Here is a 23,295-nt window from a genome sequence, read left to right as displayed (position 1 = left end):
GACATCACAGATTGAATGTTATGGTAAGAACAAAACTTCTTTTTTTTAATAGTCATTTATATCACACTTATACTTTTTAAGCTTGCGACTTTTTAACTCAGTCTCATGTTCATTGACTTCTGTAGTATACTGTCTGTACATTGCGTCATAATTTTTGTTTAATAAATATCTTCATTGACTCAGTAGCGCTATCTAAAAAATAACGCTAGACACTAACTGTTTGTCATAGAAGTCAATAAGTACTTCCAAAAGCAACCGTGAAGCTGTTTGTTCTATAGCACGCCATTTATCTAGGAAGCCTCTTTTTTCCATGCCAACACCTGGTTCCAAGTATACACAAAGCCCTCTGGGAGCTGTACCTGCACTTACATAAGCTTTCATAAGCTTAATATGCCAAATTGTACCTCTTAGCTTCTTGGTGTAAAATGTTAAATCCTTAAACGCTTGTGTAGTAGCTGGTGTTATTCACAGTTTGCAAAGGAATGCTTTTCAAACTTTTTTAACTGACCGTAGCCAAGAACTCATAAAACTCTAACTGAACAGAAAACTTCAAACAAAACAAATGTAATACTAGGATAATATACAAAATAGAAGTGATCATACCTGAAATGAAAAGCTTCAATTCAAAATAAAATGCAGCCACAGATCAGCAATATTCACAGCAAGCAGAGCAAGTACATAGTACATCAGTGTGTGCTACGCACAACTGTCTGCTTTTTACAGAACCTGGCAGTCTTCTGTATGCTCCTTTTTATTACCCCGATTCCTGCCTATGAATCATGACAATGAATGATGGAGAACTAAACATAGTCTGCAGAATGCTTATATGCAACAGTGAACTGTATTTGTGAATAGCCTGGTCTGCCTTGGGAGATAATGGATACTGACTGTAACCTTATCCTTGCACTTTATCTTAAAAGTAGCCTAACAGCTATCTAAGCCATTTCAATACACATTTTACATTTAAAGTCTCATTATGTCCTGGTGCATTATCAGCAGAGAGAAACAACTGCCATTTCAATTCACAGAATTCAAACAGTGTATCCGCATCTCCAAAAAACGGAGCAACCTGTTCCAATACAACAAACTGAAAAATGGAGAAACCTCTGCAAATAAGGCTGTGTTTAGCACAAGCATTCTTTTGATCTCTGTTTTTAATAGCAGCACAATGCTCTTTTTTGCAAGCTTACAGTATACGGGAAGTTTTCCTCATGTAAAAACAATTGCATTTTAAACAAATTTCATCAGAGAAAAAGACTCCTCAGAGCCAAGAATCCGCTCCCAAGGTTCTGAAGTTTTGGGTCTAGTCTTTGTCGGCACTGAAGGTGGAGCTGATGAAGATTTAAACAAATTCCTGTGTACACAACTGCTGTAGTATTACAGTCAATCAATCAATACAAGAGAACATGCCTATATTGCACTTAGTCATTACATGTGATTAGATGATTTTCGATTAGCTACAGAATTTTTACATGGAAAAAGAGAAGTATTGAGTTACTTAAGCAGATTAAAACAATGAGTGAGAAGTAAATACTAAAAGAAAAATCTAGCAAGGTAGACTTTCCCCACTGTGTGATTCTTAAAACCTCTTGTATTAGAGGCAGCATGGGATATATGCAAATAACCCTTTAAGGAAATCAGGTGTTTCAACTATATGGCAATTCTGAATGTCCATGACCTTTTTTCTTTTTTAATGTATTTATAGACAAATTCAGGCCAATAAAGCAAACCCCACTAGCTGTGGACATGCATGTTTCAGCCTTCTTATGGCATCATCAGCGCAGCATAAGTGGAATATTTGGCTAACCTTTAGAGACACAGGGTTTTTGTACCCAGATGATATCCATAACCATTAGGGTGTTTGCAAAATATCCCAATCAACAAACTAAAACAATGAGTGAAAAGGTCACACAGAAAAAACAGTCAGTAAAAAACAAATGAAATGTCTAGCAAGGCTAGACTTTCCACTGTGTGATTCCTTAAACCTTTTGTATTAGAGGCAACATGGGATATATGCAAAAAGTCAGGGACATTCAGAATTGCCATGTAGCTGAAACACCTGATGTCCTTAAAGGGTTATTTTCATATATCTCATGTCAGGTATAAAATAATATCATCTGCAATAAAGCCAGCTTTTCTTGACTACCATACCAGTTATATCCTTCAATTTCTGAGTCCCTTATTTTCTTTGCCAATGTTTCTAAATATAATGCAGATAATAAAGGGGAACAAAGACACCCATGCCTGGTTCCTTTGCTCAAGCAGAAATTATCAGAGGACCCCACTCACTTTAATTTTCACCTCTGATTCCTCATAATATCCTCCTAGTCAACCTTAGTAATTTATGTTATGTTATGTTGTCCATCTCTCCTTCCTTCTTTCTGATTGGGTTCTGCACAGTGGTGAAGAGGCTGCTTCGACTCGACCACTTCTAAAGCTCGAAGAGTCCTTACTGGCTCGAGGCTAGCCCCTTATCCCAGCATGCTTAGCTGTAGCTACCCAGATTTTGTTTGCCGCTTGCAGCGTCGAGATTGTCTTCTGCTTTCTCAGGCTAAGTAGTGATATTTTTCTATAAAAATTCTTATTGTTTAAGGCTAAATTTCTTTAGAGTTTAGTGATTACTCTTTCTATATCACCCCTGTCCTCGTTGTTGTTGTTTTGCTGTTATTAGGCCATTGTTTTCTCTCAGGCCTTTACCTGTGTGGTGGTGGTGTTGTCGGTGGCCCGTTTTTATTGAGTGTTGTTCTCTTGGCTTGTTATCCCTCCTTGCTACCTAGGGAGAAGTTTTAGTTAGAGGCCTTCTCCCTTTGGGAGCAGTAGCCATTTAACTTGGAGGCTACCCCCTCATCTTCCTCCCTTTTCTTCTTCTAAAAAAAAGAAAAGAAAAGGAAAAAAAAACACTTTCCAGTTGCTAGTCCTATTTTTTGTGGTGTTTATAATGTCTAAAAAAATACCTAAGCAGTCAGGGTTCAAGAAATGCGACTCATGTTGCCAGAAAATATCCCTTACGGATGGGCACACGAGTTGTGTGTATTGTCTAGAGCCGGTCCACCAGCAGGACTCGTGCTCTGTTTGCCATGCCTTTAGAACACAAGTTTTACAGGAGAGGTGGAGCAAACTTATTTTGAGAGGGTTATTAAAACCCCAGGTTGAAGTAGGATCAGACACTTGGCCCTTAAAAAAATCCGATGACAAACTGGCATCTTCATCAGCTCCACCTTCAGTGCCGACAAAGTCTAGACCCAAAACTTCAGAACCTTGGAAGCGGATTCTTGGCTCCGAGGAGTCTTTTTCTCCGACGGCTCCATCATTGTCTTTGGAAACGTCCCAGACCCAAACGAGATTGAGATCTCCTTCGCTGGACCCAGTGAGATTTCTGCCTCAGTCTCCTCTGTTGCAGTCAGTGGCAGGTAGTCACTGGTCCTCGGCTCACTCCTCTCGATCATCCAGGAGTTTATCGGATGATGATGTGGAGAGAGTAGGTAAAGAGGCTGCTCAAGACACTGGTGTTTGCTAAATTGTTGTCAAACCCAGCCCAGAAGGAAGTGGCGCCGTTATTTGAACTTGTCACTGTCTCTATTCCTCCTCCGACTGCATCCAGTTCGGAGCCGGAGTGCATGGAAGTAGTAGTGGTGGAACCGTCGGTTCCAACAACCCTTGCCTTATCGGTTCCGACATCCGGTCCGACTTCCTCAATAGTCCTGGCTCTGAGAGGGGAAGTGGCATCGGACCCTTGTCCGACCCCGCTCTCCCCCTTGGAGCCTCGGCTCAGGTGAGTTTGGCTTCCACATCTGCCTCGGAGCAGTCACCTTTGGTGCAGAGGAGGTCTCCAGGCTCCTCGGAGCTGAAGCCTCCCTCAGTTTCGGACCGAGGTGCCTTCGATGTGATGAGGAGTGTACTGTCTACCAAGACCGCTCCACCCTCAGCTCCATTGGCTCTGTCCCCATTGATACCACTCTGCCTCGGATCCTCCTCTCTGTCCCAAGCATAGGGAACCGATGCCCCACAGGGCAACCTCTCTTCTTCAGAGACCTCTCCTGAGCATGCCTCAGAAGAGGTTCTCAGGAAGAAAAGATGTAAGAAGAATTGCATGTGGACTTCCCTGAGTCTGTCACTGACACGGACTTGGATGACTCGGAAGGGTCCCCACAGTACCCCTCTGAGGATGTCTCATTCTCAGACATCCTGGAGATCCTTAGGCAGAGGAGAAACTGGAAGTTCCATGCCCCTTCTGAGGACGAGTCTGTGTACCTGGACGTTTTTAGTTCCTGACCCTCCACCTCCTGTGTGTCTCCGCCTTTCGACCCACTTTTGTCTGTAGTGAGTCAAAAGGTGTGGAGTGCTCCAGAGACCAAGGAACCCATTCTGAGAAGGCCTAACAAGTTCAACACCGCACCAGAGTTCAAGACATTTCTCTCTAAAGGTTTGCCAGTTGATGCTATAGTGGTGGCAGCAGTCACCAAGAAGCAACTCGCAGAGACTTCCTCTTCTATCCATCCACCAAACAAGGAGTCTAGAGCCATGGATAGACACGGGAAGTGTGTTTTCCCTTCAGCGGCCTGTATTCTTTGGTCGCTGAACTATTTGACACATTGCACAAGACTTCAGAGGGATCTCCTTAAAGAGCTGGGAGATACCCTCCAGGATCCTTCAGTTGAGGGAGCGGCTTCCAAGTCGGCTAACCAGCTAGCGACCCTAACCTCTATTGTTAACTCCTCCATGTGCCTGATTTCTTACACAGCATATGGAGCGAGTAGGGCTGCAGGCACAGGAGTGGCTCTTCGCAGACAGTCCTGGATGCTCCTTTGTCAATTTGCGCAGCCCTTCAAGTCCTCCTTTACGAACGCCCCCTTTGACGGCTTGGCCTTGTTCGGGCCTCAAGTTAGAGAGACTCTTAACAGGAGTGAACGAGATGGCAAAACTCTCTTTGACATAGGAGTCCATTTTTCCACTCCATCCAGGCCTTATCCCAAAGGCCAAAAGACTGGTAAAATGTGGTTCCGTAAATCCCAGGGAGCTTTGCCGGACACTTGTAGAGATAATTCCTCCAGGGGTAGAAGGGGAAATAATAACGGGAGACGCTGGCCTCGTAACAGGGGGGTCTACAACAGGGCGACAGGGATACGTTCGCTGCCAGGCCATTTCAGAATCCCTGAAGGATTGCCCGTTTGCCCACCTCTGGAGGCATTCAGGGGCAGAATATCACTGTACCCTAAATCCTGGCAAGATATAACAGGAGATGCGTGAGTACGGTGCATAATATCCAGGGGTTACAAAATTCCCTTCTCCCAAACACCCACAAGAAGTCAAAAACGATCAATGCTAGATGTTCTACCCAGTCTTCGGGATCAAGCAGCCTTGGAAGTAAAAAGTTTGCTGCAAAAAAGAGCAATTCAGGAAGTCCCCGCAGACAGGATTGAATCCGGAACTTACTCAAGGTTCTTTTTAATTCCAAAAAAGACAGGGTTCTGGAGACCTGTCCTGGATCTGAGCAAGTTAAACAGGGCAGTAAAGAAGACCAAGTTCTGGATGGTGACACTGCAGTCCATTCTACCCTTTTTGGGTCAGGATGATTTAATGTGCTCTATCGATCTCTAGGACGTGTACTACCATATAAAACTGGACAGGCAGTCCAAGAGATATTTACGTTTCCGGCTGGGAGCCATTCATTACCAGTTCAGAGCTCTGCCCTTTGGTCTCACTACAGCCCCCAGGGTGTTCACCAAATGCATGGCAGTAGTCACCTGAGACGTTTGGGATTCCAGGTGTTTCCTTATCTAGATGACAATTAGAAAAATTTTGGACTTCCTGGCCAAAACCTTTGAGAAAGGAGCAGCGGCTGCTACACTTCGAGTTCAACTGTCTGCTATTTCCAATTTTCATGTTGGCCTTCTAGGTTCTAATGTTGTGTCCCACAAGCTATGTAGGGCCTTTTTGAAAGGTGCTACCCTATTAAGGCTTCCCATCTGAGAACCTCTCCATCCTTGGGATTTAAATTTAGTACTGGCGGCTGTAATCCTCCCTCCCTTTTAACCAGCCGCTTCTTGTCCTCTAAAATTCTTATCATGGAAGATCCTCTTCCTGATTGCAATTGCATCAGCTAGGTGGGTTTCCGAGTTACAGGGACTTTCCATCCGCCCGCCTTATATGATTTTTCACAAGGATAGAGTATCTCTTAGAATTAATCTTTCCTTTTTACCAAAAGTCTGTTCAGAGTATAATTTGAATCAGTCAGTTGAACTCCCTTCTTCCCAAATTATGGCAACAAGGCAGAGTATAAGCTACATCAATTGGATGTCCACTGTCAGTTATGATTTTATCTTCAAAGAACCAAGGACATCAGAAAATCACATCACATCAGCTGTTTGTATCCTTCTCACAGAGTAAGCAAGGTTCACCAGTTTCCAAAGTGACTTTGTCAAAATGGCTGTCCAATACCATTACTTATGTTTATGAGTCTCGGATTGTGCCTGTCCCAGGAAAGGTAAGGGGACACTCTACTAGGTCCTTGGCTACCTCCATAGCTTCTCAGGCCAAATTTCCATTAGATACTGTTTGTGTGGCAGCAACATGGGCTACTCCCCATACCTTCATTACTCATTACAAAGTGGACATGACCTCTCAGAACAGGGCATCTTTTGGTTCCACTGTTATGAAGTCTCTTTTCCAGTGAGCCACTCAGGATTTAGGTGCTGGAGATGCTGTCCCAACCAGAAAGGAGGAAGGCGAGATGGACAACATAACATAAATAAATTATGTTCTTACCATAACGTTCCATGTTTGTTGTCCTTTATCTCGCCTTCCTTGCGTCCCTCCCTTCTTCCCCCATCCTGGATGATTGAGAGGAATTCCCTTTTTGCCTGATTTGGCTGCGTTTCCTTTGCTTTTCAGCTGTTGGTATAGTCCTTGTCACCGTTGTTGTTCTGTTTTTTCGGTACAAGGAAGCAGCATTGTTTGGTTACCTCCTTTATTTGGTCATTTATAGTTCTCCTGTCTAGTGGTTAGTTGCCACAAACGAGATCTGGGTAGCTACCTCTAAGCATTCTGGGATAAGGGGCTAGCCTTGAACCAGTAAGGACTCTTCGAGTTTTAGAAGTGGCCGAGTCAGTGCCGAGTTCAGCTCCGAACCCAACCAGAAAGAAGGAAGGCGAGATAAAGGACAGCAAACATGGAATATTATGGTAAGAACATTACTTCTTTTTTTTTTCAGGAAAGGTAAAGGCTTCCATTGACCTGCTCATACTCTCTCAAATGCCTTCTGCATCAGGACCCACCAATGACCATGACATTTTCTTACATTCTGCTTCCCTCTGGATCATCAGTATTCTGTTAATGTTGTCAAATGTTTATCTCCACTTCACAAAACCATACTGATCCATATCTATCAGTTTTGACATTATTTTTGCCATTCTTTTATCCATAGACATGAACACTTTATAGTCATGATTTAGTATTGAAATGGGCGATCTCTGCCTAATATATAAAGCTATGTCAAACCCAGAGCTGTTGGACATGCTCCACTTAAAGAAATCCCAATCCCTCCGAGCTAGACGCTCTAGGGCCCTAAACCTTATCACCACAATAAACAGAACATGCTGGAGGGATAGATTCCTGTCCCAGAGACTTCCCATACTCTGGAACAGACTACCTATCTCTGTCAAACAGAGCTCCTCATTAGCACTCTTCAAGAAAAATCTTGATGATTGGATAGGAAATAGGAAATTCATCCTGGGGATCACTTCTGTGACTCTGCTGACAGGGGCACAGGAAAATAATTTACTTGGGTGGCGAATGCCAGGGTAGCTTTTTGGCTAGGCTTATATAGGCCCTAGGGCCAATAACCTAGTACCTACCTATGAAGCTGGAACTTTACCCTCTTTAGGTATTACCACTACCACTGCTTTCTTCCAGGACATTGGTATTTCACCTTCTCTTAAAATACTGTTAAACAAAACCTTCCAGATCTTTATCAAGTTTTTTCCTTCTAGGTTCCAAACATGGACAGGAATACCATATATTCCTGGGAATTTTCCTCTAGATTGGTTGTACATCACAGTTTTTATCTCATCTCCTCCTATCCTAACCATCAGTAATTGAGCCTCATCTATCTCTAACCTTGTCATATTTATTTCTTCCATAAACATTTCCATTTTTATATTTTCTTGATTTTCATATTTTTCTGCTTTATAGAGACTTTCATAGAATTTTGAAAATATTTCTAATATCTCTACAGGATAAAAAGTGCAGCGGCCAAATGCATATGAAATGGCTACTTTTATTTAAATCCTATTAAGCGCTTTTCATTTGTCTCAAATAGCAAACTTCATCAGACATTAATTAAACAAAAAAACACTCACTTTTATAGCCAAATGTACCACCATCTCCTTCCAAACCGGAAGTGACAAAACTTGTTCTTTTTCTTAAAGGTACATCCCACCCAGAAATGATCATTATAATTAAAATAACTCTTGCTCCAAAACTATTATAATAAATGTACAACTCATTATACAATACTGTAAAATCATTACTGAAAACTTGAATACCTAATTGCTACAACCAACATGAAATATGTCTTTGCATAATAGTGAAGATAAAAAATGATAATAAAAAAAATATTCGTATACTTCCATAATTAATATATTTGTAACAATGTTGTAATTATGAAATAGGTATAACCTGTTGTAATATATTTCTCAAACCTCCTAGTGATAACCGCTAAGCATGAAAAATAATAAGAATATAAAGATATGAAATGGGAACACAATTTATAAAGATATGTTAAACACATCATTGATTATATAACTGACCTATAAAGTTCTATGATATTTTATAAAAAGAATAATACTTAAACCATTCTTACTATTATAATTATTGTATACTGTGATTACTGTGGTGGAGGTGCTGCGGTAGCGTTGTCGCCTCACAGTAAAACGCTGTCCAGTTCGATTCTCAGTTAGAACATCTTCTGCATGGAGACATGCGTGAATGGGCGTACCTTCGTTGAAGTTTGTGCGACAGAGCTGGCAACTCGGTACGTAAAAATCAACTGCCAATCATTAGCAGACCGGAGTTCCTCTTTGGCGACCCCTAACCGGGAAAAGCCCAAAGACACAACAACATAATTATTGTATACTGTCTTGCTAATGCTTTTAACCCGAGTATACTATTTACAGTACAATAATCATCAAGTCCTGGCCACACACATGAATGTAAATTTAGCTGCCAAATTAATTCAGCCTTTTCCAACTGAATTGCCCAAGGACCACCTCTATCCTGCTCGTTGATTTGCTGTATGACACCAAATTTAAATACACGGTCTTTATATTCATATACATTCTTTGCTAATGCATTAGTTGAAGTTCCTTTTTTAATAGCCTAAATATGCTCATATATTCTTTCTTTAAGACTCCTAGTGGATTTTCCTATATAATATGCGGAACATAACTGGCATATATCAACAAAAACCACCCTTCTGATGCTACTATTGTATTTACCACAAATTTCATACTTCTTGTTTTTGATCTCAACAGATTGACCTTGGTATATATAGGTGCAATAATTACAGATACTGCACCTGTTCATACCCACACAGGAATTATATCTGCGTTCTTTACAATGTTCAATTAAATTCTTAATATTTTTACTTCTCCTTACTACTGTCTTTAATCCTTCCCCTAATCTAACCCTGATCTTAGCATCATCATTGATGGCCACCAAATTTTTAACCATAAAGGCTTTAATTTCATAAAAATGCATGTTAAATGTTGTTATAATCACTGTTGAGCAGTCATATTGTGCCTCATTAGATCTTATTTGATATTCAACTACACGATACCTAAGAATAGGAGCAAAATGACCTTGCAATCTTTTACCTTGACTTTATTGTATAATTCTTGCAACATATTTTCTGGATAACCTCTCTTAATAAACATATTTTGAAGCCCCTTACATTCTATTTCAAAATCCGCATCCAGGGTTACCATTCTTGCAGCCCGGACAAATTGTCCTTTTACCACTGCTTTTTTATTTCCTATAAGATGTGAACTAGTAAAATGCAGAAATGAATTTGAATATGTCGATTTTCTATGGATTTTAGCTTCAAACCTTCCATTTACCCTATCCTTACTCAAATTCACATCCAAAAAATTAATCTCTTGATTACTGACTTTGTGCAAATTTTAAATAATCAGTGGTATTATTGGGTGCCTAGAGAGGAGTTGTGGTATTGTAAGAGGAAGTCGGGAGAGTCAGAGAAGTATGTAAGAGTGGTACAGGATATGTACGAGGGTAGTGTGACAGTGGTGAGGTCTGCGGTGGGAGTGACAGATACATTTAAGGTGGAGGTGGGATTACATCAAGGATCAGCTCTGAGCCCTTTCTTATTTGGAGTGGTGATGGACAGGTTGACAGATGAGATCAGACAGGAGTCCCCGTGGACTATGATGTTTGCAGATGACATTGTGATCTATAGTGAGAATAGGGAACGGGTGGAAGAGACCCAGGAGAGGTGGAGATATGCTCTAGAGAGAAGAGGAATGAAGGTCAGCAGGACTAAGACGGAATATATGTGTGTGAATGAGAGGAAGGATAGAGGAATGGTGAGGATACAGAGAGTAGAGGTGGCGAAGGTGGATGAGTTTAAATACTTGGGATCAACAGTTCAGAGTAATGGTGAATGTGAAAGAGAGGTGAAGGAGAGCGTACAGGCAGGATGGAGTGGATGGAGAAGAGTGTCAGGAGTGATTTGTGACAGACGAGTACCATAAGAGTGAAAGAGAAGGTCTACAATAAGGTAGTGAGACCAGCTATGTTATATGGGTTGGAGACAGTGGCATTGACAAAAAGGCAGGAGTCAGAGCGGGACGTGGCATAGTTAAAGATGTTAAGATTTGCATTGGGTGTGACGAGGGTGGACAGGATTAGGAATAAGTATATTAGAGGGTCAGCCCAGGTCGGAAGGTTTAGAGACAAAGCCAGAGAGGCAAGATTACATTGGTTTGGACATATGCTGAGGAGGGATGCAGAGTATATTGGGAAAAAGATGCTAAGGATGAAGCTGCCAGGTAACCAGAAAAGAGGAAGGCCTACGATAAGGTTTATGGATGTGGTAAGAGAGGACATGCAGGTGGTTGGTGTGACAGAGCAGGATGCAGAGGACAGGAAGAAATGGAAACAGATGATCCGCTGTGGTGACCCCTAATAGGAGCAGCCGAAAGAAGTGGTATTATTGATGTAACAAAGAAAATTATAGAGGGTTTTTTCATCACCTTCCCATAAAATAAAAATGTCATCAAGGTAACGCAGATATAAATTTATATGCTCACCATAGTTACTGCTCAAGACAAATTGTCTCTCCCATACCGCCATAATTAGATTTGCGAAAATAGTTCCACATGGGGAATCCATGGCAACCCCCACTTTTTGGAGATAAAATTCTTCCCCAGACTTGATGAAATTATTTTTTTCAAGGTAACGCAGGTGTAAATTTATATGCTTGCCATAGTTACTGCTCAAGACGAATTGTCTCTCCCTTACTGCCTTAACTAGGTCATAGAAGGGTATCCCTATGAGCAGGGTGTTTCACAAATGGATGTCAACTTGTACATTAAACGTTTTGATATTGTTTTAAAAAACAATTTCATCAAGTTTGGGGAAGAATTTTATCTCCAAAAAGTGGGGTTTGCCACGGTTTCCCATGTGGAACTATTTTCGCAAATCTAGTTTTGGCAGTAAGTGAGAGACAATTTGTCTTGAACAGTAACTATGGCGAGCATATAAATTTATACCTGCGTTACCTTGACAACATTTTTATTTTATGGAAGGTGATGAAAAAACCCTCTATAATTTTCTTTGTTACATCAGTAATACCACTGATTATTTAAAATTTACACATAAAGTCAGTAATCAAGAGATTAATTTTTTAGATGTGAATTTGAGTAAGGATAGGGCAAATGGAAGGTTTAAAGCTAAAATCCATAGAAAATAGACATATTCAAAGTCATTTCTGCAATTTACTATTTCACATCCTATAGGAAATAAAAAAGCAGTGGTAAAAGGACAATTTGTCTGGGCTGCAAGAATGGTAACCCTGGATGCGGATTTTGAAATAGAATGTAAGGGGCTTTAAAATATGTTTATTAAGAAAGGCTATCCAGAAAATATGCTTCAAGAATTATATAATAAAGTCAAGGTAAAAAGATTGCAAGGTCATTTTGCTCCTATTCTTAAGTATCATGTAGTTGAATATCAAATAAGATCTAATGAGGCACAATATGACTGCTCAACAGTGATTATAACAACATTTAACATGCATTTTTATGAGATTAAAGCCATTTTGGTTAAAAATTGGGTGGTCATCAATGATGATGCTAAGATCAGGGTTAGATTAGGGTAAGGATTAAAGATAGTAGCAAGGAGAGGTAAAAATCTTAAGAATTTAATTGAATATTGTAAAGAACGCAGATATAATTCCTGTGTGGGTATGAACAGATGCAGTATGTGTAATTATTGCACCTATATATACCAAGGTCAATCCGTTGAGATCAAAAACAAGAAGTATGAAATTCATGGTAAATACAATAGTAGCACCAGAAGGGTGGTTTATGTTGATATATGCCAGTTATGTCCCGCATATTATACAGGAAAATCCACTAGGAGTCTTAAAGAAAGAATATATGAGCATATTTAGGCTATTAAAAAAGGGACTTTAACTAATGCATTAGCAAAGCATGTATGTGAATATAAAGACCGTGTATTTAAATTTGGTGTCATACAGCAAATCAACGAGCAGGATAGAGGTGGTCCTTGGGCAATTCAGTTGGAAAAGGCTGAATTAATTTGGCAGCTAAGTTTACATTCATGTGTGTGGCCAGGACTCAGTGATTATTGTACTGTAAATAGTATACTCAGGTTAAAAGCATTAGCAAGATAGTATACAATAATTGTAATAGTAGGAATGGTTTAAGTATTATTCTTTTTATAAAGTATCATAGAACTTTATAGGTCAGTTATATAATCAATGATGTGTTTAACATATCTTTATAAATTGTGTTACCATTTCCTATCTTTATATTCTTATTATTTTTCATGCTTAGTGGATATCACTAGGAGTTTTAAGAAATATATTACAACAACAAGTTATACCTATGTCATAATTACAGCATTGTTACAAATATATTAATTATGGAAGTATATAAATTATTTTTTATTATTAGTATATTTTTTTATCTTGACTTATGCAATGAACTCTTTCTTGTTGGTGGTATTCAGTTTTTCAATAATGTTACAGTATTTTATAATGAGTTGTACATTTATTATAATATTTTTGGAGCAAGGGTTATTTTAATGATAATGATCATTTTTGGTTGGGATGTACCTTTAAGAAAAAGAACAAGATATGTCACTTCCTGTTTGGAAGGAGATGGGGGTACATTTGACTATAAAAGTGAGTGTTTTTTGTTTAATTAATGTCTGATGAAGTTTGCTATTTGAGACAAACGAAAAGCGCTTAACAATATTTAAATAAAAGCAGCCGTTTCATATGCATTTGGCCGCTGCACTTTTTATGCATTTATTTCACTAGTTTGTATATGTTTTTGGTTGTTCGTATCTATACAAGATCTCGTTACCTTCCTTGTTTCAGGCTCCCTAATTTTTGTGACAGCCCTTTCTACTTTCTGTTGCCTGAGTCGTTGTGCTAAACTTTTTGTGCTCTAGTGTTATCAAAAAACAGTTGCTTAATAGCAGCATTTCTAAACTTGTGCATATTATCAAGGTAATCCTTTATTTTCTGTCTAGCATTCTGCAGTTGATCTTCTTGTTCTGTGAGATTCTCCCTATTCTGCAATACTTCAACATTTCTCAGTCCCTCTAAGTAATTCTTGTTATTTTTTAACCATAGCTTCCTTTATTTTATTTCCCGTTCTTCCCTTATATTGACCTCAAAAGAGAGAGATGTTGAAAGTCCTGGGGTACATGACATCTCCTTTCCTATGAAATCTTATGCCACTCTCCACATGAGGAAGATTTAGTGCTATCTCGAGTCAAATTTGAATGCAGCACTGCCACCCCTCAGACTTCCCTATTCCTCTAGTATCCTTCATCAAGAAGGATTTTCTTTGGTGGGTTGACCATATTTCACTTAACCCAGGAGTGCCTTTTTTGGCTCCTTGCACTTGCCTTTGCTAAGATCTTTACACAGGTACCACAGACGTGCATTGGGAACAAGTTCCATGAACATGAAAAGTTCAGGTGCTTGATCAAAGACAGGAAATACCACATAAATATCAAGGAAATGAAGGCGCTTATCCTGGCACTTAAGCCCTTGCACAACCTTTGTATACCAGGTCTTTTATGAGTTCATATAGACAACACCACCTGTTGTGGTACATAAACAAGTAGCTGGAGCAAAGTCCTTCCACCTATGCAGACTGTCCGTGACTGCTTGGGACATTGCTTTCCCATAAATCTATTTCTTCAAGAAGTTTACATCCCTTCAGAGAGAAACACACTGCCTCATTAAGCAGATCCAGGACAGACCATCCCGAATGGGTGTTAAACAGAAGGGTCTTCCTGCAGATTGTCCATTATTACTTTATTCCTCAGACAGAAGTCTTTACCTCGACTTGGAACCGACAACTCAGGTTGTTTTGTTTCCAAATACCATGCACAAAGGCATGGACAACTGACATGGAAGAGGAAATACCTTAGTGCCCCCCCCCTCCCCTGCAATTCACATAGTCCTTCTTCTCAAGATCAAGTTAGGAGAAGCCAGAAATCTTGTTGGTGACTCCCTTTTGGTCAAAACAGCACTGGTTGTCCATTCTTTTTTTTTTATCTGTCCTTGAGCAATCACCACAAGTTACTGCACAGGAGGTCCTGCCGAGACAACACGAAGGTTCTCTTATTCATTCAAAGTTTCAAACACTGAACTTAATCTTTTGAATGAATGGATTTTGATTCTATTTAGTCGCCTGTTTTGGAAGACATGCTGCAGGTATTACAAGAGGTTAAAAAACCAGCTACAGGTAGACAATCCCTAATCCGAAACACTTGAGACCAGCCAAGTTTCAAATTTTGAAATTTTTCGGATTTTAGAGCCCTCAGATGTACAAATAGTTTGTCATCACTATCAGTATAAAACTTGAGTAACTTGTCTTTCTGCTTCTATAAATCACACGCAGTTGTTGTTCCGACACCATATTCTTCAGTAAGATGCCGCATGGGTGATGACCTGTCTAAACATGGGCTAAACTCTTGGCTAGGCTTATAAGGGCCTCTGGTAGTAACCTAGTAGCCTAGTAACTTCTTATGATCCTATGATCCCATCAGTTTGTAATACAGCAACAGTGATCCAAGGAAGGACATAGTATACTTGTATAAGAACTTCCCATAACAGTAGATGTCTGATTGATGCAAATTACATCCCTCCTTCCTCCCCCTTGTGCTTTCTAATCTTATCCTTGGATGAGGTGAGCAGCCCCCCCCCACACACACACACACACACACACACCACAACCTGTTGATGTATGTATAACTGCTGTATTTTTATATTTACCTCTTTTTGCTTCAGCTTCCAATTCTCTGATTTGAGACAAGAAAGTCCTGAGGGAATTCTCACCCATATGTCTTTTATGTACTTTCTGGTTCTCTCAAACTTTTGCCATACATTAAACATATGGAATGAGAGGAATATGCCCTATGCTGGCCAGACATACGGTTTTCCTGGGTATGATATCCCATCACTTGGTAATACTGCAAAAGTGATCAGTTGGACATCTGTTGTTATGGTACATTCTTACATAGCTGTACTTTTTATTTTATCATAATTAATTTATTCTTTGGACATACGTTAGTGCAGATTTTCACAGTAATTCGCAGTCTATATTAGAAAGCTTTGTGTGTAATTTATTCATTATGCAAGATGGGCTATTTCTCCGTCACGTTTATCTTTCTCCGTGGGTGAAGTCTTCCTCAAAGAACTGAGAAGAATGTGTACCAGGGAGAGATATGGAAGTGAGCCACAGACACACATACCTTTATCAGTTCATTCCAGTGTGCAACCTAGACATCCATACCTACTTGGAAGGAGGCCATCAGTTTTAGCATTTCAGGCTTGGAGATGACATGGGTAAGGTAGTCTGTTATCCTTGTTTTATGATTTACTATTAGAGTGAACTTTCCTCAGAGATCTACTGTTATGATCAGTATATTTAAACACAGCTGTGTGTTATTTATTTCATATATTCTGGGGCTTGAGATTTAGTCTTTTACTGCAACTTTTCTGATTAATTTCTCTTTTAAAAACATAAACCTTGATGCTGAATTTGTGGAGACAGAAAGGGTAACTTGCACTTTAATTTTACACATTTGTAATACTTTTCATTGACTATAGCTAAAACAGTATGAATTATGTGTAATAAGCACCCTTCAGACAATCATTTTAGTGAGTAGACATGGAAATTGATTATTCCCAAACAGTTTTTCCCTAATACAGGACAGCTGTGCATAGATCCACATTTTCCTGCATGGATAGGCCAGTGATTCCTTTGCTTATTTTCACGTGTGGGTCATCAACACAGCACACATTATTATAATGAATATACATTATTTAAACCTATCCAATATATTATTTAAACCTGTCCAGACCACACCATTCATTCACCCTCCTCATCCATGAATTCCATCTCTCAATATATTTCTATTAATATCACACTAGCATCCTGTCTACATACTACCCCTAGTCATATTATCCCTCATAACTCCACCTACTTAAGCCAGACCAATATTTCAGTATTCTACTTAAAATAACAGTGTCTTACCAACATTCAATACAATCTAACCTACTCATCACATTTTACCTTCTCACATGCTACCAAAAATCAACAAATAACCGTAATTCACTCCCCCACTAACCCATACTCTACTCTTCCACAAAACCCAACAACCAATTATATAATTATTCCACAAATATACTACTCATCTACTGAATTTTTCTCATATAAATATGTTCTGCCAAATAATATACCAAACCCATTCCGCAAATATGCTATACTTACAAGCAGACTTAACCACCTATTCCTAATCAACCCACTACAAATAAAACAAAGTGGAGATATACACCCCAGCCCAAGCCCTTTCCCCACACAAGATAATCTCCTATGCTGTAACATCCCACTTGCCTCAAACTTCACCAGTGTACAGATTACCAACTCAGATCTCCTCATCATGAATATTTACCTTAGAAGCATTTAGAACTAAAACCACCGAAATTCATGCTACCCTTCCCCAATATAGACCTGATATAGCTATACTAACAGAAAGCTGGTTAAAGCCACACATACAAGACACAGAGATACTAACCTATGGTTACAACATCCGTAAGCTGGACAGAATTCACAAGATTGGTGGGGAGATAGCCATAATCTGTAAGGATAACCTTAAACTGGAAAGACTACCTTGTAACCACACAGCCCCCCACAATTTTAAAATCTTAATCTCATGCCTCCAAATTAACTCTAACAAACACATAATTATCATACCAGTCTACATTCCCCCTGGAAATAACCCAGCCTCCATCAAAGATCTCCTTTACTGGTGTCCAGCATATAAGCAGGAAACCATAATAATGGGAGATTTCAACCTAGATTGAGCTACCTGCATTTGTGACAATTCATCCAGTTTCATAGATATACACGGGTACTGCAAAATGATACAAACTCCAACCAGGCTTGACAAGCACAGTAATAAACGGTCTATACTAGATTGGTCTCTTAAAAATACCCCTTCCCACTACTATCAATCAGGCTGTCTCCCATACTGTGTAAGTGGTCACATACTTACCTACCTAATTCTACCATGTATTCATCCTCCCAAAAATATTACTTATAAACACATACGGAATAAAAAAAATTCTCACGTGAAGTATTTAAAACCCTTTTGTAAAACTGTGACTGGTCTCCACTCAAACTCCTCCATCTTGACATGGCTGTCCAGTACTTTAATGATACATTTATCAGTATCCTAAATTGGCTAGCTCTCCTCAAAAAAGTTGTACTAAATCCAAATCTACTCCTTGGCTACAAAAGAAACCAAAAAACTCTTAAACAAAAAGATAGAGCCTGGTATCATTTCCATTATACAAAAAAAGGAAGCATCACTACACAACTATCGACAGGTCCATAATCTAGCTAAAAATAAATTAAACATGACAAAAAAGTGTACTACACTGCCACTCAAACTAAATATGAGAATAACTCACAGAAATTCTGGCAAGCCATTAACTGCCTGCTGAAGCCTGGACACAACCACAAACCCTGCTCTGACCTCTACCAATACCACTGATAATATTGCTTCACACTTCAGTTTCTACTTTATCAACTCTATCCTATCTCTCATAAAAAAAACATTAGTACTCCTCTCTTATTACCTATGCATACTTTAGATATTATCAACTCCTTCTCAATTAAGCCTATACAAATCAGCACCATAAAAAACTTTCTGAACTTAAACTCACAACCCCCACTGCAGATCAGTTTCCCACTGACTGTATGAAATTGCATCAGACATGATTTCTTTTCCAGTTTCTATCCTTATTAACTGGTCCATTAAAGAACAATACACCCTAAAACTCTGGAAAACCTCTCATATAATTCCACTGCACAAAGGTGGGACAGCCACTGAACTCAGCAACGATAGTCCCATAGCTGTTCTCCTTTCTTTTAAGATCCTTGAAAAATGTGTTCATACACATATACTACAATATCTGCTACATAATTATCATTCCTACCTTCTCAACATGGGTTTATGCCTAAACATAGCACCACTACAGCCCTCGTTAACTTCACTAATTCAGTTAACCAGCTCATAAACAATGGTCACCATGTCCCCTCTGTCTTTCTGGATATGTCAAAAGCTTTTGACACAGTTTCCTACCAGACACTTCTCAATGAACTAGCCTCCCTAAATCTATCCAAGTCCACCCTGTTATGGTTTCTTAACTGTTTGTCAGACTGCCAACAAGCAGTCAAATTGAATAATGAATTATCACACTTGCTAACTGTCTCAGTCGGTGAAACCTAAGGGTCAATACTTGTCCACTACTGTTCTCCATATTCACAAGTAAATTATCCAAAGCCACTCAACATGCAACAATTATTCAATATGCTGATGATTCCTCTCTTATTTGCTCAGCACCCTCTATCTCTTCATCTTCACTTCTTCAAACAACACAAAAGGCCTTCATTGACATTGAAAGTTACCTATCTAATGCTCAATTTGTTTTCCACCCAATTAAAACTAAGCCTGTGCTCTTTATAGTAAGAAAACACATAGCCAGCATCCCCCCTTCACCTTCCTGTCTTCCAGTAATACTATAATAGAACCAGCAGAGCATACTAAGCTTTTAGGAGTGACCATTGATAACAGCTTGAGGTTTGACAAGCACCAAGCCATAACCATCAAAAAGGTGCATATTAAACTAGGCTCACTCTGTAGGATCAAACATTTCCTAACTGACCCCACCAGACAAGTCATATCCGGAACCCACCTACTTACCACCCTCCTTTATGCTTCACCTATACTTACAAACCTCAGAAAAACAGAGTTATATAAACTGAAATTATGCTACAATAAAATAGCAAGATTTGTCACAAATCTCCCTTACAGATCACACCACTGCAACACATTGTAACATCTAAAATGGCTAGAACTTCCTAATCTTCTGACCTGTAACCAACTAACCTTCATACGCTACGTACTCAACCACCCAAATAGCTGTCCCTCTCTAAAATACCTTGTTCAACCCTTGTCTAGCTCTAGAACACTAAGATCCACCAACAAAGGCCTACTAACTGTTACCAAATCTAACAACGGCTTTGGGGACTCCTTCTTCTCTAACCATGTATCTAAACTTTGGAATACACAACCTCAAACAATAATTAATTGCATCAATACAACTAAATTTAAACATCTACTTAAGGAAGCCTCATCAACAATTGGATGTGCTCCTGCACAAAACCAGGCTGAATATACTGTCTCTCTCATGTTGCTCTACCAGGTCATACTATCTTATTTGATATGTCTTCCAGGTTTCTGTCCCCTCCCTCTAGTTACTAGCATGAATTGACACCAAAAGCCCTGCCTCCACCCATCTCACTTTTTTACATATCTTGCTCTTTACTACTGTTTAGTCTAAGCACTGATCTTTTTACTCCTAACATTTGGTAATACTCTGCAAGGAATTTGTTTACTCCTTTTGTGAAATCCATGCATATGTTAAGTAAGTTACTACTGCTGTTTGGTCTAAATAATGCAACTGTCTTATCTAGGCTAGAAGCCTATATGGTGTAACTTTTTTTCTGCCTGTGTTAAAATATTGTAGTTACTTGGAATGTTACTGTTTTAAATATGGTTATGTTACTGTTATATATAGTTATTTGTAAATTTCTTTTTGGAGCTTTTCTCCCAGACCTCGGCTGAAAATGGGGCCTTGGCCCAGAGAGACCTTCCCCGTAAACAAATGTAAAATAAATAATAAATAATCATGGTGTCAGGCTTTCCTAAGCTTTCTAACTGGATTTTGATTCACTCATTGTAAAAGCAGTTAACATCTCTCTCTCCCTGTTTTTTTAAGGTAGTCATAATGTATTTGTTATTTGAATAGTTTAACATGAATAAAGCATAATTGTTCTGTATTATTAATTGGTTCTTTTTTCAGAAAAAAAATAGACACACTGCAGAGGTACCTAGTAATTCGAAAAAGTCTCTTTTTCGAGGTTCAAGTTCTCATACTATGGCTGGCCCCCATCCTCCATTTGATGACATAAGGAAGCAGTCAGTGCCTGAGAGCGACAGTGAAACAGATATCTCTGAGCATCTGAGCAGTTCTAAAGCAACAGCCAGAGAGAGCAAGCTATCTGCCACAGCACAGGATCACTCGGAGATGGATGGAAGCATTGATTCATACTATTCAGATGATTTTGAAACTTCAGCTGGAAGGACGTCTGCAGAAGCAGTCAGAACTGAGACTACTTTCCAAAAGTCTCAAAGATCCAAATCAGCATACTCCAGTGACAATTCTGATGGTTCAGAGTCACAGAGCAGTACATCTTTCTCTACATCCAGTCTTCAAAACTGTGCTGCATCACATATAACTCTGCAAAAAGAAAAGATAAAGCAGCAAACAAAGACTGCTGTGAAAGAAGTAGCAGTGCAGACACAGACTCCTGGATTTTCTTACAGTTGGACATTTGGTAAGTAATAACAAATGTTAAGTGGCTGCTTTGAAAAATTAATTTTAACAACTATTTCCTCAGCAGTAACTGTGTTTTATCTACAAGGATCCCATCCTCATCTCCTGCCTACCTCACCAGGTGAAAGAATAACAGTGTTGTCTTATTCATTATTGTTTTACTTCTGTATCCAAGTGCACCACTTGCCTCACATCCGCCCAGTCTCTCACTTCTGGTTCAAATGATGTGAGATTCACTTCTGGGGTTGATTTCTCTCTTACATTTTGTTCTTATGACTTAAACGTAATATCTTTCATTCCTGATCAGGAAGAGTTTTATGTCTTAAACATCAGTTTTACATTTTTTGCCCCCACCGCTTGCTGAATATCACCCCTTTTCCTTAGCTAATGGCCAATCCATCCTCTCGTCACTGGGAGTTAGGTGAAAAAAGGCATCATTTTGGTAGTCATCAGGGATGGTTCGTGTTTTTTTTTTCTTTTTTGGCACTACATCTCCATGCATGCTTCTTTAGCTAGGGAGGTGGGACATATGATTGGTGTCAGCAGTGGGTGGTCCCTTACTTCCACCATCATCTTCACCCACTATCTCCAAAGCATGTCATGCAGTTTCCCTCAGTCTCCACAGGTGAAGCCATACCATCCCTGTGTGCTTTCTGGGAGTATTTAATCCCACCTCTCCCAGAGAAAAAGGTGAGTGGGCCATGTTACTTCACTCTTCCCCTCCTCTTTCATGCTGGCTCTTTTAGTGCTAGGGCCATTAATCAAACACCAGTCACCTGGGTCATAGTCTGAGCTGCTTCCCTCTGTACCACAGAGGCAGGCAAATATCGCTATTTAAAGAGCATGTTAAACTAGATTGTGTAATTGTTTATTTCACTAGTTGTGTTTAAAGACAATACTAGCCGGGTTATAAATAACATGCATCAGGGATAATTTGTATTACAATGAAGCTGTTTGTAAATTGCTACATCAGGTTATGATTCTGACAGCCAGAGGTTTTTGTATGAAGATACCTAGCAAGGGGAAAAGTGCAAAATTAGCATTTGTCTCTGCTGCATTTTCACATAGGTAATCTGTAGCCTTTTAAAGGTGTGTGGTCAACAAATTGTTTACTTATGAGGAGGTAAAAAATGGAAGCGAAGACTGTAATTTTCCATTATATTCTAAATGTTAGTGTGTTTAGGTGGGTGATCTTTCACTTGTGCTTGTTACTTTGGCCAGCATTTGTAGATGCAGGGTAGGTGAAAGTATGTGCATAAGGTGATATGAGGCAGCACCATGGCTAGGATGGGTGAAGGGGGCGACCGTTTATGGTGCAGACTGTCAGGGGCTCTGACTGGCATATTAAATGAGCTGCAAATCAGGAGCAAGTGTAACAGCGTTCATTTAAGCAGTAATGGCTGCTTAAATTAATGGGATTAGTTGTGCTTGCATTGTGTCATCAACTTCAGGTTGAGGGGGCACTACTGTAGGAATTGCTCAGGGTGCCAGTTGATCTAGCTACAGTAGTGTGAAGCTGCTGATTTTGAGAGTTTCATTAAAGAACCTGCCTGCTAATTATAAGCATGTGCTCGTAACTGGCTATTTTCAGCATTTTCAGTTTGCCCTTCTTCTTATACATTGTTTGTATGGGCTGGAAGGTAATTTTTGCAGAGCAGATGCAGGCATTCCCTTTAAGGATAAAGATAAGTGGTTTATTCTAGCAATGAAAAATAACCCTTATCTCAAATCATGAATGAGCGCTATTGTTAATTTTGGGGGATACGTAAGTGTCACTGCTTCACATCAGACGTTCAGTACAGTAGTTTGTAATGCTGCTCCATTAATACAGGCATAAAAAGTTTCACATGAAATGGAAAAGATTTTGCAGAAAGATACCTATGAAAATTCAGACAATTTTTTAGACAATCAACCAACATTAAGGTGCTCGGACTGGTTAAGGAACCAGGCGCAGTATCAGAATTTTGCAGACACAAGACCCCCAATAAGACAAAATTTCCAGCAAAGGGGGAAATGGAGGGGTCCACGTTGACAGAGGTACAACA

The 23,295-nt window shown here is 39.4% G+C and overlaps 1 protein-coding gene across 1 annotated transcript in view; it reads left to right on the top strand.

The window, feature by feature from the left end:
* CCHR13.PART0H19orf44 (chromosome chr13.part0 C19orf44 homolog) overlaps positions 1-23,295 on the top strand; it is an 822,089-nt gene that overhangs the window by 347,191 nt on the left and 451,603 nt on the right. Inside the window, exon 6 of the mRNA XM_044090741.1 lies at positions 20,717-21,251. Within this exon, the coding sequence (XP_043946676.1) occupies positions 20,717-21,251 (535 nt within the window). The remainder of the gene's footprint in view (positions 1-20,716; positions 21,252-23,295) is intronic.

This window comes from Protopterus annectens, chromosome 13.part0 (assembly GCF_019279795.1).
Source record: "Protopterus annectens isolate FY-2018-M chromosome 13.part0, PAN1.0, whole genome shotgun sequence".
NCBI classification, from domain to species: Eukaryota; Metazoa; Chordata; order Ceratodontiformes; family Protopteridae; genus Protopterus; species Protopterus annectens.
This window is presented reverse-complemented; position numbering and strand designations above follow the sequence as displayed.